Genomic DNA, 14,815 nt, shown 5'->3' with positions numbered 1-14,815 from the left:
AGCATATCTCTCCTCTCCCCCTCCCCCCATAGTGTCCAGCATTTCTCTCCTTCCTTCTCTCCCACACTTTTTCAGCATCTCTCTCCTCTCCCCTCATGGTGTCCAACATTTCTTTCCTTCCTTCCTTCCCTTTCCCACACCTCTTCATCATCTCTCTTCTTCTTTCCTTCCATGGTGTCCAACATGTCTCTCCTTCCTTCCCTCTCTCTTCCCCACTCTTCAGCATGTCTCTCCTTCCCTCTCCCCCCTATAGTGTCCAGCATTTCTCTTCTTCCTATGTTCTCTCCTTCTATGTTCACCTCGTCAGCATCTCTCTTCTTCTCTCTCCCTCTCCCATGATGTCCAGTGACAACCTTTTTCTCCTTCCTTCTCGCACCATGGTGTCCAGCGTTTCTCTCCTTCATCCCTCTTCCCTTCCCCTACACCCCCCCCCCCTGTGACCTCCAGCATCTGTCTTCTTCCTCCCTCTACCAACTAACACCCTTCATTTTCTGAGTTCCTTACCTCCCTCCACTGGGGTCGCAATGCTGCAAAAGCATTGCTGCTGGTTGGTGCAAGACCTCAAGCATCTGCACAGGCTCATGGCCTGCCAGCTTCCACCCTTCCAAACTTCCTGTTTCAAAAGGGGTGGAAGCTAGCATTCTTTGAGCCTGTGCAGATGCTCAAAGTCCTGTGCCAGCCAGCCGCAGTGCTTCTGCAGCATCACCACCCCAGTGGAGGGAGGAAAGAAATTCAGCAGTTGGTGGGGGGAGGGGGAGAAAAGGAGGAAGAATGATGCTGGCGACCATGAGTGGGAGAATAGAAATGCTGGACACCATGGGGGAAGGAAATGAACACCTCGCTGGGAAAGAAATTTTGGGGGTGCCATGGCACCTGTGGCTCCCCCTGTTCCGATGCCTATGGCTGTTTACCATTGCAAATAGCTACTTACATGGGTAAAAAGGTCTCTTTAAAAATTGCTCCCTTGTAGACATCTGAAAGTGCATGCATTGTTGCACAATGCATATATATGCATTTTTGTGGCAGCATTCCAAAGGACAAAATTAGGCAGGCAGAGGAAACAATGCACATAGGGGATCTGTTACTATAGTGTGGTAACTTTTTGCACTTACTGCAGCTTAAGTGCAGCTGCGCTGTTGGTAGTTCTGACATCTAGCATGTGGTACAGACCCATGGGGGGGGGGGGGCGGAGCACACATAAAAAAGAGAAATTGTAGCCATGGTGGCCCTCCTCCACCTCTTACCAAGCCATCCTTGTCCAATACCCACCCATCTCTGATTCCCTCATGATCTCAGGCCAATTCCACTCGATCTTGTCTCACACATGCGATCTTCCCTGATCCACCGACACACATCCGATCCTCCCATAAAGGTACCCTGAAGCACCAATTCCACTCTCATGCAGAAACCCACCCCATCCAAAAGCCCTGCCTCTGAAAAGAACCAAGACCACCCTTCCCTGCCGCTTAGTGGTAGTGCCATTCGACTACTGCTAGTGGGTCATGGTGGCCATGTGGGAGCCCAGTCAAGGCCTAGGTGGGAGCAGAGTGAGAGCGCTCCTGCCCAACTACCACTGACCACCATGGAGAGCCCTGGGTATCTCCTGGAAGAGGGGGGTTAGGGTGGCAAGGGAAGCGTAGCCTCAAGGGGAGGATGTTTTTTTCAGGGGTGGTGTTTTTGATGGGACAGGGTTTCCGCACAGGGGTAGGATTAGAGCTTCAGGATGCCTTCATGGGGGGATCAGATGTGTAGGGGTAGATTGGTGGTGGGAAATCAGATGGGTGGGAAGTAGAGGATTGGAGCTTCAGAGAAGGGATTGGAGCAAGGGGGTGTGGAGGGATGGAGTGTTGACCTGGGGGGGGGGGGGGTGAGATTTAGGGTTTATTGATGCGGGGCATAAGATGTACGGAGGGGAGCACCATCGCAGATCTAATTTTTACAGCAGCCTCACAACCACACATGGTAATCCAGCTGCACTTAGTTCTTCCTCTTGCACTTAGTGGATTCTGACAGCCAGATAGTAAAGCAATAACATGCCCTTCATATAAAAGATCTTTTTCTCTCTGAAAATCTTTGCATTTGATTGGGTTTTTTTTTTATTTTGGCTTTCGTCATTAAGTTGTTCTGCCTGCTTTGTGGAAATTCTCCTCTTCAAGGCTGCCTCTGCTGTAACTACTCCTCCACTCTCACAGCTTATGTCTCTAATTGCTCTCCCACTGTTCCCTTTTACACTGGTTCCCCTCCGCCCCCTCCTTCTGTCATTGTTCTCATTTCTTGTGGGCCTCCAAAACAGCTCAGGTGGGAACGGGGGAGGGGAGCTGAGGAAGAGAGGCATGGGGTCCGTCTATTGTAAAGGAATGATTCATGAAAAGTATTTTATGGGGGTGCTAATGGCCCCTGTCCTGAAACAGATATTTAACTATGTCAAAGAGGCTGGTGGCCTTGTATAGGCTGACCAAGAGGCCACTTCATGTTGCTGTCCAGGTTAACAGGGAAGTTTTCTTCATGTGAAGGAATGTGCCAAAGGCAGCCGGGATGAATATGCAATTCAGAATTGGGCCTTGACAAATAGATTAAAGTTAAATGCTCAAAAACCAAAAATGTTGTGGTTTAAGAATCAGGGTGTTGATACCCCTTCTTGGATAACATTGACAAGATTTTTGTGGTAGAATCTGAAGCTAGATTGATAGGGGTTGTTCCTTGAGTCCTCATTATCTTTTTCTTTCCATATTAATTGGTTTTGGAAAAGAACTTTGTTTAAAATGAGGCAGTTAGATTAGTTAGCTTTTGCATTGCTGGTCCAAATGTTGATCCTGCTGCATTTAGATAATTGTAATGTTTTATTTTTTTGTGTGTTACGAAAAAATACCAGGGGAAATTGCAGCTAATACAGAACACAGCAGTGAAACTGATTTTTAAACTTAGTGTTACATCTTGCTTCATCAAATTGCACTGGCTTTTTACAGCTGAAAGAATTAAGTTTAAAGCTGCTTGGGGTTTTTTTTCCCAGAGTTTATATGGTTCTACATCGGAATTGCTGATTAATATTGTATCATTACTTATTGGCCAATCTGATCAATTGCGAGAACAATTGGTTTTTTAATGAGAGTTCAGTTTCAGAAGGTATTTAATTCTATATTTTCTGTTTTAGGAGTTTCCTTGTGGAATTCATTATCTCTTGTTATTAGCTAGAATAACAATTATCTTAGTCTTAGAAAGAAGTTAAAACTTTTTTTGTTTCCAAAGAGTGATATATGATGGTTTTTAACTGTTCAATGAATAGTTTATTTGTTGTTTTATTATATACTAGTAAGAAATGCCCGTTTCTGGAAAAAATGAAACGGGCGCTAGCAGGGTAATCCCCCCCCCCCCCCCCCCCGTCCTCCCTCCCGAGTTGCAGACACCCCCTCCGTTCCGAGTTGTACACCTCTCCTCTTCCTCCGTTCATCCCTCAGTGACGTGGTTGCGAGGGCCGCCCCGCCCTCAACGTCATCGCGTTTTGACGTGAGGGCCGCCCTGCCCTCAACATCATCGCGTTTTGACGCGAGGGCGGAGCTACAGTGACTGGAGCCTGCAGGCCAAACCGGATATCTCGGGCACCTCAAGTTTCCGGCTTCAGGCTTCAAAGTGCCTTTTATATATATAGATATTGTAAACCACTACTACTACTTATCATTTCTATAGCGCTCCTAGACATGTCCGGGGCATCCGGCGGGTTTTGCCCGCCCGCCTGTTTGCCTGGATTTCTGGACAAAAGGGTGGGCAGGTGAGCGGTGCCGTGGGTCTCCCCTCCCCTTACTTACTATCTGCCCTGGTAGTCTAGTGACCTCTTTGGGGCAGGAAAGAGCCCCCTCTTTCCTGCCTGGAGCGCTGCCTGCCCTTGCCCTGCATCCTTCTCAGTCTCGGCTCGGGATTCAAAATGGCCGCCGAGAGTTGAAGCGGCCTCGTGAGACTTGAACTCTTGGTGGCCATTTTGAATCCCGAGCCGAGACCGAGAAGGATGCAGGGCAAGGCAGCGCTCCAGGCAGGAAAGAGGGGGCTCTTTCCTGCCCCGAAGAGGTCACTAGACCACCGGGGCAGTAGATAGTAAATAAGGGGAGGGGAGGGGAGGGGAGGTGATGGGGGGCAGGGGAGGGGAATATGTGACCCGGGGGGAGGGGAATATGTGACAGGGGGCGGGGTGAGAGCGAGAAAGGGCGGGGCGAGGATCCAAAAGGGATGTGGTGTGGGCGGGGCAGGGGACATGGTGTGGGCGGGGCGGGGGCGTGACATGTGTCCTCTTTTTCAGAGGACAAAATATGATAACCCTATCCAGGAGTAAGTGCTAATATTCAGCCAAGATAGCCGGCTATCTCACGCTGAATATTAGCCAGTAAAATAGCACTGAATATCAGTCGGCTAGTGCCTAGGTATCATTGTAAAACAGGCTCATACCATGTACCCTCAGGTGTCAAAATAAAAGTGCCCAGTTATAGAATTGACTGCTATTGTAACTGCATGCTTTACTTGAAAACAAGACTCCTTTTCTCTGCCTCATTACTGTATCTTTACAGTGAAGATTTTATGGGAAATCCAGCTCTGAAGCCAGAAGTCAACATTGAAAGTCTGCCTCCTTTGTTAGAACCTCATGTTCTCGAGAAATTAAAAGCTGACTACAGAAAGTCATTAATGGTAAGTCATTCAGTGATTCTATTCTCAGTAAGAAACATGACCTTGTATCACCCACGTCGCTCTTCACATTGCACTAGTATAGGAGTTTTCATCCTTTTTGAAAAAGTCTACCTCTTTTGTCTCAAATTTTCAGGTAATGTGCTCCTAATGTCTCAGAGTTTTTTCATCCTAAGGCGCAGAAATCTTTCCTGTCCTCTGTTTTTTACCTTTCCTTGTTTTGATTTTCTTCTTTATCGTTTTATCATTTAATTGTTTACTATGTAGTCACTTATTGCATAGAAAGACAGAACAGTTTACAAATCTAAAATTGTACAATAACACAAATTAATTTGAACTAGGAAATCCATTATACGATAGGACAGAACAGACAAAACTTTCATACTGAGAATAATAAGATAGGCACTCAACCAACAGTCATACATCTCTCCTTCCCCTCCCAACTCTCATTGTGCTCCTCTCCAATTCAGTTTATCTGCTGTTCAATATCCCATTTCTTCTTCCCATCTCACCTGTCTTCCATCTTCATCTCAAATCCTTCTGCCTCCCCTCTCAGGGCCAGATGCACTAAACTTAACAAGCCCTTAACAAGCCATTAACGAGCAAGTAGTAAACCCTGGCATGCACTAAACACTTTTTTTCCCGATGACGGTAGCAGCTAACGAAAACGGAATGCAGATGAGCAAATCATGTAGAAACCCTATTGTAATGAGATGCACTAATCTTTTCCGATTGCCTTAACGCTTGAAAACGCTGGAAAATCTAACGAGAGGTCTGTACCTCTCGTTGGGGCTGCGCGGGTTTTCAGTCTCTATTAGAGGTGTTCGTGCTATGCTTTTTCATTTTATTTTGCTTTTCTTTACACTTTCTTTTATTTGTTTCATTCTATTTTTTTTTTTTTTAAATGAAGAAAAATAACACTAAAACAAATTTTAAAAAATCAGGCTGCACCATATTCTTATATGGCAGAATCTGCCATCCAGAATGCACTGTATGAGGAAATGACACCAGACTCAGTTTGGCCAGCGCCATTTTGAAAATAGAAACAGCAGGATAGAACTGGCAGGAGATTGCCCCTGCTCAAGGGAACAATCATGAACTGCAGATGGAGTAAGTAGTTGGGTGAGAGGTCATCGGGGCTTCGAGGAGGGGGCCGCTGAAATCCACAGTGAAGCAGTGGCGTTCCTAGCCTGGATGGCACCAGGGCGGAGCGCCGATGCGCCCCCCCCCCCCGGCTAGATGACACCTCCCCCCTCCGGCGAAATGACACCCCCCCGGGTGCACGCCGCTGGGGGGGGGGTGCTGCGGTGCGTGCCTGCTCCTCCGAGTTCGCTAAACTTCGTTCGTTTGCTGCAGCTCTCTCTGCCCCGGAACAGGTTACTTCCTGTTCCGGGGCAGAGGGAGCTGCAGCGAACAAACAAAGTTTAGCGAACTCGGAGGAGCAGGCGCGCACCGCGGCACCCCCCCCCCCAGCGGCATGCACCCGGGGGGGGTGTCATTTCGCCGGAGGGGGGGTGCGCATCGGGTGCCATCCAGGCTAGGAACGCCACTGCTTCACAGCAAAAATAGAAGACAGAAATATTTAGAAAAATAGGGAAAGCCTCTTTTCCTCTTTCCCTATCATGGGTTTCCTTCTTTCAGCCTCCAAGCCAGGATTTTTCCTACTGCAGATATCACAAGTCCTCTTCACTCCACACTCACAGACAGAAACTTATTTCTCCAACCTTGGGAGTAGCCTAGTGTAGCAGACTTTGATCCTGGGGAACTGGGTTCAATTCCCACTGTAGCTCCTTGTGACTCTGGGCAAGTCACGTAACCCTCGATTGCCCCAGGTTCAAAATAAATGGCTGTATATAATATGTAAACTGCTTTGAATTTAACCACAAAAAGGTGGTTTATCAAGTCCCATTCCCTTCCCCTTCAGAACACTCCAAGGTCTCCCCTCTCACATTCAGTAATACTCTCTTATATAGTATGCAAGACATTCCATGGCATCTCTACCCTTCAAACTACCTCCTCTTACTTGAGCCTCAGGGCAGGGGCATAGCTGGGTGGGGCCATGGGGGCATGGACCCCCACAGATTAAGCCCTGGCCCCCTCTACATTTGACCCCCGACGACGATGACCCTCCCCCGTCGCCGCCAGCTACCCTTGCTGGCGGGGGTCCCTAACCCCCGCCAGCTGAAGAGTCATATTCAGTGCCGGTCGACTCCGGCGCCTTCGCGCTAATGATTTCTTTCTGACTCCTTACGTCTTACGTGCACATCCTATATGTAGCCCCGTTCAGGACGTAAGGAGTCAGAAAGAGGGGGGACCCCACCAGCAAAGGTACCTGGCGGCGATGGGGGAGGGTCAGTGGTGGCGGGGGTGGGAGGTCCAAAGTAGCGGGGTGGGGGAGGCGGCTGGGGGAGGTGGGCTAAACAGTGCCCCCCCCCACCTCGGGCTCTGGACCCCTCTCCCGCTGAGGTCTGGCTACGCCCCTGCCTCAGGAACGCCTGAATAGGTACTTTTCCCAGTTTCTCAGTCACACCTCTAGTGGACTGTGAGCCTTCAGAGGTAATTAGATTGTAAGCTCTTTGAGCAGGGACTGTATTTCTTCTATGTTTGTGCAGCGCTGCGTACGCCTTGTAGCGCTATAGAAATGCTAAATAGTAGTAGTAGTAGTAGTAATTAAAAGTGGCTTTCAGTCATCCAGCTTCCTCAGTCCTGCAGTACACTTAACTAATCTTATAGTCCGGGTACTCTGACTCTACACATTGACCCTGCACGAGGCATTTCAGAAGTAGGAATCTCTCTTCTCAACTCTTGGTACGTCTTTCCTCTAGGCTTCCCTGCCTTAGAGGAAGGAATAGCTTTCTTCTTTCAGTCCCGGGATTTCTTCCTTCTAGGCCTTCCTCCCACAGATGAAGAATATGCTGGGTTTTTTTTTTCTTTACCCTGAGACTGCTTTGGTACTTCTGACCTTTGGCTCCAAACTGCTTAGATCTCAACCTGCTTGTGGGTGGCAGAAAAGAGGCAAATAGCTGATGAGGCCTCACTTTTTCTTTACCCTTAGACCAGTAGGTCAGAGTCCAACCTCCAAGGCCTGCAGCTGAGGGCTCATTGAGCTCATTCCCTGTCTTGGGACGACACAGAAGAGGCAAAAGATTATTTTCCCTTCCAAACTAGGGGTCTATATACTCTTAACTGGAATCATCACATTTCCATATCTCCATTTAGGACCATTCCCAATGGGATTACTGCATTATTCTGCTACCAGAGCTAGTGGTACAATTACAGCATACAAGCACCATTTATATTAATTATTGCATTGCTCAATGGGGTACATAATATCAAAGACACTAAAGTATATTGATGACTCTGTTTTTTTAATGCATATCCATCTTTCTTTTTAGCTGTGCTTTGTAAATTATGACTTGATGGGGATGGTAGAAGGTTGTTGGGTGTCCTAGGCAAACCTTCAACCATAAACCCCCCCTCCCTTAGACCCCTAATCTGTCCCCCTCCCCAAGACATGTTTTTTTAAATATTAAGGGATCCTTTTATCAATCCATAGCAAAAATTGGTCTTAGCGCCCTTTTATGCATGTCATTTGTGCGCTCTAAGCCCATTTTTAGCGTGGCTGTAAAAAACTGTGATTTTTATTTATTTATGGCTATACAAAACTAGCAAGTAACGTCACATTTGCTAAAAATAAAACATGCAAGCAGGACTTCAGTGGCTTAGGTCAATCAGATTCTCCCAGGTACTTATCTGGAACGAACACGGAAATGCTCTACAGCACGGCTGTTTCATCCCGGCTTCAACAGGAGCGTTACTATCATGCAGCACGTTCGGTACCCCTGCCGCTCAGTATATTCGGTCTTGAGACTGTAGAACGATGCAGCATTCATTCCAGATAACTACCTGGGAGAATTTGATTGTATTTGGACTTTAATATTGAAATAAGAAGAAAATGATTACAAGTTATGGAATCAAATATATAGGAGTTTTTTTCAGGACTGATTATTATTATCATTAATATTATTTATTACATTTGCATCCCACATTTTCCCGCATAGCAGTAGGCTCAATGTGGCGTACAGGTTCCGGAGAGGAGAGTACCAACTCCGGGAATATATACAGAGTGGAATACAGAGTAGAAGTAGGTGCAAAAAGGCTGATAAGGTTCCGGGACAGAGAATACAGACTCTGGTGGGCGAATACAAAGTAGCATATACAGTCGAAGTAATCCCAGTGAGGCTGATAAGTCTCCAGAGATGAGACTACAGCTTCTAGTGAGCAATACAGAGTAGAATACAGGGTAGAAGTACAATTAATTGTAACTGGAGTGGTTTGATTCGTGCAGATTGAAGGAATGTGAATATGTGGATAGAAGTGAGTATTGTTCATTTCTTAGTTTGATAGATGTGATACATTATTCATGCATTAGTTTGGGTCTGTTGGGTAGGCTTTCCGGAAGAAGTGAGTCTTGAGGGTTTTTTTTTTTTTTTTCGGAATTTTAGATGGGTGTTCACAGTTCTGATGTTTCTAGGTAATGTGTTCCAGAGCTGGGTGCAAATATAGTTAAAGCTGGATGCATATGTTGATTTGTATTTCAGTCCTTTACAGTTTGGGTAGTGCAGGTTTAGAAACGTTCTCGATTCGATGGTGTTTTTAGTTGGTAAGTCGATAAGTTCGGTCATGTAGGTTGGGGCCAGGCCATGGATTATTTTGTGGACCAGAGTGCAAATTTTGAAGGCTATTCGTTCCTTGATTGGTAGCCAGTGCAGTAATTTCACAAAGGGGTTTAGCACTATCGAATCTTGTCTTTCCAAAGATAAGCCTAGATGCCGTGATCTGCGCGGTCTGGAGTTTCCTTAAGATCTGTTCTTTGCATCCTGCATATACGGCGTTGCAGTAGTCAACATGTCATAGTACCATTGTTTAAATTATGTTACAGAAAGTTTCCCTTGGGAAGAATTGTTTGACCTGTTTGAGTTTCCACATTGCATGGAACATTTTCTTTGTGGTGGCCAGCAGCTTATTTCTCCAGGGTTAGGTTGGTGTCAATGGTAATTCCAAGAATCTTCAGTTTGTCTGAGATGGGGAGAGTATGTTCCGGGGTATTTATGGTTGTAGGGAGGTTTGTTTTGTGGTGGGATGAGAGAGTAAGGCAGTGAGTTTTTTCCTTGTTGAGTTTGAGTTTGAATGCCGTTGCCCAGGCATCCATTATGCTTAAACTATTCTTTACTGAATCGGTGATTTCTGTTGGGTTAGAGTTGAATGGTATGTAAATTGTGACGTCGTCTGCATACAGAAAAGGATTGAGATTTTGATTATATAGGGCATGAGCAAGGGGGATCATCATTAGATTAAATAAGATGGGTGAGAGACATGAACCCTGGGGTACATCGCAATCCGTACTCCATAATGGTGAGTTTGCTTTGAGTTTGCTTTGCTGATGAAGAAGTAGGGCAGGTCATTAGTCCAAACCTTGTTTCAGACGTGATCTAAGCCACTGAAGTCCTTTTTCCTACTTGTATTTTTTATTTTTAGCAAATGTGGCGTTACTTGCTAGTTTTGTATAGTGATATTTTCTAAGGAGCAAGAAAAGCCAGTGAAAATAGTTGTGATACATTGAAGCTACAAAACATAAGTACATAAGTATTGCCATACTAGGACAGACCAAAGGTCTATCAAGCCCAGCATCCTGTTTCCAACAGTGGTCAATCCAGGTTACAAATACCTGGCAAGATCCCAAAAAAGTACAAAACATTTTATGCTGCTTATCCCAGAATTAAGCAGTGGATTTTCCCCAAGTCCATTTTAATAATGGTCTATGGACTTTTCCTTTAGGAAGCCATCCAAACGTTTTTTAAACCCCACTAAGCTAACCACCTTTACAACATTCTCTGACAAAGAATTACAGAGATTAATTACATGTTGAGTGAAGAAATATTTTCTCCAATTCATTTTAAATTTACTACTTTGTAGCTTCATTAAATGCCCCCCTAGTCCTAGTATTTTTGGAAAGCGTAAACAGACGCTTCACGTCTACCCTTTCCACTCCACTTCACTCATTATTTTATACACCTCTATCATATCTCCCCTCAGCCGTCTTTTCTCCAAGCTGAAGAGCCCTAACCGCTTTAGCCTTTCCTCGTAGGGAAGTCGTCCCATCCCCTTTATCATTTACTGTTGCCCTTCTCACCTTTTCGAATTCCACTATATCTTTTTTGAGATGTGGTGATCAGAATTGAACATAAGCTATTTATTTATGGCCATTTGCAAATCATGTGAGCACTTATCATTACCTATTTTATAGGCAGTAAGGGGTCCTGTGTTGTCTGTGTGCTGACCTGGTGGCACACAGTGATGTGGATGTGCTAAGTAGTTAGCACAGGAACACCCACTCTCTGCATCTAACACGCCCCCCTAAAAAATACAAAAAAAATGTACTGTGTGGTTAGGTGCACACATGCAAAAACCAACATGTGATGCTTTAGAGCATCCTGCATCAAGCCATTTTCCTGTATTAGGTGCATATTAGCACCTAACGCAGCTTAGTAAAAGGACCCCTAAATGTTGTTGTGCGTGTATATTATACACACAAAAAGTGAGGCCAGTTTCCAAAAGTCATGTACCCAGCTGTTTGAAAATTGTCCTGCTGTTGACTGCATATAGCTGGTTCTTTGAGGTTGTGTGGCAGTCAGGGCCTCTTGTTTTGCTTTGACTGCATCTGCTCTTTGGCGTCTTCCAGAAGGTGCTGCCCTAGACGACCACCTTGTCTTGCCTAATGGTTGGGCTGGCCTTGGTGCCTGATCCAAAAATGTAAAAAAAAAAAATCAGAATAAGATGCTGCTCCATTTTTTTTCTCTTAGTTTTTGTAGTAGGACTGGGGAAGAAATGTTTCCATCTTGTTGTAGTGATCAGTCAGCCAAAGCACGTAATTTCATCTCATCTGATTTTAAAAATCTGAGTAGAACCCACAAAAATGATAAGGGGGAAGCCTGCGGAAGAGAAGGAATAAAAGGATTAAAATTTTTCTGGCTTGGGAGTAGAGGGGTTGCCATTAGTGTGATCATGAATTGCGGGGTTTATTTTATGCATAGGAAAAGGTGAGCAAATATTGGGAGAAAATCCTGGAAATCGAGATGGAGAGTTGGAACAGAGAAGAGGAGCCAAAACGTGAAGGAGTTCGGAACCAAGGCTGCTATTGCTTACCAATGTACATTGATATTCAGCAGGTAATGGAGTTTCTTGATATTTAAATCTGTGATACATTTGTGTCCTTTTCAAAGATTGAGAGATACCCACAGTCATTCTTTTCTTTGAGACTTTGCCACAGGTCCATATTGCTAAAAACAAACAAACCAGCAGAGGCTTTCTCAGTCTGATTCATAGAAACATAGAAATACTAGTAAAAAAGGCCCGTTTCTGACACAAATGAAACGGGCGCTAGCAAGGTTTTCCTCGGAGTGTGTATGTTTGGGAGAGTGTATGTGAGAGTGACTGTTTGAGAGTCAGAGTGAAAGTGTGAGTGTGTGTGTGTGAGAGAGAGAGTGAGCCTGGGTGTGAGTGTGTTTGTGAGAGAGTGTGTGTGTGAGAATGAGTGTGTGCAAGTGTGTATGTGAGACACAGTGTGAGAGAGAGTGTGTGTGTGTGGGCGAGAGAGAGAGTGTGTGTGAGACACAGATTCTCTGTGAGAGTGAGTGTATGAGACCAAGCGAGTGTGTGAGTGACTGTGTGGCACATAGAGAGTGAATGTGATACAGTGTGAGACAGATATGCATATTTTCAAAGCACTTAGCCTTCCAAAGTTCCATAGGTTTCTATGGAACTTTGGAAGGCTAAGTGCTTTGAAAATATGCCTCAGAGTGTGTGAGAGTGAGAGTCAGAAAGACATTGTATATGAGAGAGAGAGTGTGTGCCCTGCCCTCCCAATCCATGCCCATCTGTCCCCTGCCCCCTCCATTCATCCTTTTCCAGCAATTCCCCTCTCTCCCTGAGCCCTGCCCTGCAATCCATATCCATCCATGCCCATCTGTCCCCTCCATTCATCCCTATCCAGCAATTCCTCTCTCTCCCTGAGCCCTGCCCTCCCAATCCATGCCCATCCATGCTCCTCTGTCCCCTGCCGCCTCCATTCATCCTTTTCCAGCAAGTCTCCTCTCTCCCTTCCATGACCCCCCCTCGCATCCATGCTCCTCTCTCTCCCATGTCCCAGCCTGGCCCGCCCTCTTCCCCCCCCCCCCCTTCGCATCCATGCCCCCCCTTCGCATCCATGCTGTCGTTTCTCCCCTGCCCTCCCGCTCCCATTGTTCAACTTTACTGCCCACCCTCTTCTCTCCCCCCAACATCCCTTTTTTTTTCTTCTTCTTTTTAAATTTACCTCCGTGGCAGTTCCGGCAGCACAGCGTCAGGGAAGGAGGCGGCGCTCCCGACGTCTAGCCTTCCCTTCGCTGTGTTCCGCCTTCTTCTGACGTCATCCTTGACGTCAGAAGAAGGCGGAACACAGCGAAGGGAAGGCTAGAGACGTCGGGAGCGCCGCCTCCTTCCCTGACGCTGCGCTGCCGGAATTGTTTGGGTTTTTTTCCGCCCTCGATGTCATGACGTTTGACGCGAGGGCGGGGCAGAGACGGCTGGCTGGCTTCACACCATGAATCCACGAACCCTACAGCCAGGGAGTGTTTGAGTGGCTTCAGAACGTTGTCTTCAGAACGTTCACGGTGCGTTTTATTATATTAGATGAGGGCACATAAAGACCACATGCCCTATTCAGTGTGTCCATACACACCAACTACGACGCTTACAATCCCTTCCTCTCCCTCAGAGATCCCCTGGCTTGTTCCATACTTTCTTGGATTAAGATACTCTCCTTGCCATAACCACTTCTACTGGAGGCTGGTCAATATATCTACCACTCTTTCTGTAAAGAAATATTTCCTTAGATTTATCCTGAGTCTACCCTCTTTCTCCCTTATCCTATGTGTGGGCAAATTGTTGAAACTTCTATGGTGGCCACACCATTTATATGGTGACCGTACCAGGATTGTACCCTCCACTTATTCATTCTGGTTTGGCATACCTTTTACACCTAATGTGGATATCGGATCCCTGCATAACATGTTGTTACATTTCTGTAAATCCAAATACTGAAAACAGAGATCAAGGTACAGCAGCATAACCTCAAACAGGCACCCCAAACTCAAGACAAAAAGAAAACCAAAAGGAATCCCACGGAGAGCTTAAGCTGCAATTTACAGTGGGAAATTGGAGAAAGCTTTGGAAAAACCAGGGACGCAAGATGATCATCAAATCACAAAAACACTTTATTTCTGGTACTTGCAGAAATTGTGCAAAGCCCGACACAACACTATGTTTCGGCACAAAGTGCCTGCTTCAGGGGTCATGAGTTGATGATGTATCCAAAGCACTGTTGGAATCTAACATTGGGAAACACTTCTGTAGTTATTAAACTGGTCTTTAGAAAGACCTTGGTATTCGCAATGCTCCTGTAGCAAACTGCAGTGTAAAACACATAGAGGGGCATAATTGAACGGGGGGGGGGGGCCCAAGTTTTCGTGAGGGCGTCCTTGCAGGACGTCCCCGTGAAGGGGCGGGGAAACCCGTATTATTGAAACAAGATGGGCGGCCATCTTTCGTTTCAATAATACGGTCAGGGATGCCCAAATATCCACATTTAGGTCGACCTTAGAGATGGTCGTCCCCGATTTTCAGCGATAATGGAACCCGAGGACGCCCATCTCAGAAATGACCAAATCCAAGCCCTTTGGTCATGGGAGGAGCCAGCATTCGTAGTGCACTGGTCCCCCTGACATGCCAGGACACTAACCGGGCACCCTAGGGGGCACTGCAGTGGACTTCAGAAAAAGCTCCCAGGTGCATAGCTCCCTTACCTTGTGTGCTGAGCCCCCCAACCCCTCCCCCAAAACCCACTCCTCACAACTGTACACCACTACCATAGCCCTTAGAGATGAAGGGGGGGCACCTAGATGTGGGTACAGTGGGTTTCTGGTGGGTTTTGGAGGGCTCATGTTTACCACCACAAGTTTAGCAGGTGGGGAGGATGGGCCTGGGTCCGCCTGCCTGAAGTGCACTGCAGTACCCACTAAAACTGCTCCAGGGACCTGCATACTGCTGT

At 46.3% G+C, this 14,815-nt stretch overlaps 1 protein-coding gene across 1 annotated transcript in view; it reads left to right on the top strand.

Moving 5' to 3' along the window:
- LOC115477102 (exocyst complex component 3-like protein 4) overlaps positions 1 to 14,815 on the top strand; it is a 99,140-nt gene that overhangs the window by 26,552 nt on the left and 57,773 nt on the right. The window contains exons 4-5 of the mRNA XM_030213718.1: positions 4,554 to 4,671; positions 11,763 to 11,897. Of these exons, the coding sequence (XP_030069578.1) occupies positions 4,554 to 4,671; positions 11,763 to 11,897 (253 nt within the window). The remainder of the gene's footprint in view (positions 1 to 4,553; positions 4,672 to 11,762; positions 11,898 to 14,815) is intronic.

This window comes from Microcaecilia unicolor, chromosome 9 (assembly GCF_901765095.1).
Source record: "Microcaecilia unicolor chromosome 9, aMicUni1.1, whole genome shotgun sequence".
Lineage (NCBI taxonomy): Eukaryota > Metazoa > Chordata > Amphibia > Gymnophiona > Siphonopidae > Microcaecilia > Microcaecilia unicolor.
The sequence above is the reverse complement of the archived record's forward strand: the minus strand, read 5'-3'. Positions and strand labels throughout refer to the sequence as shown.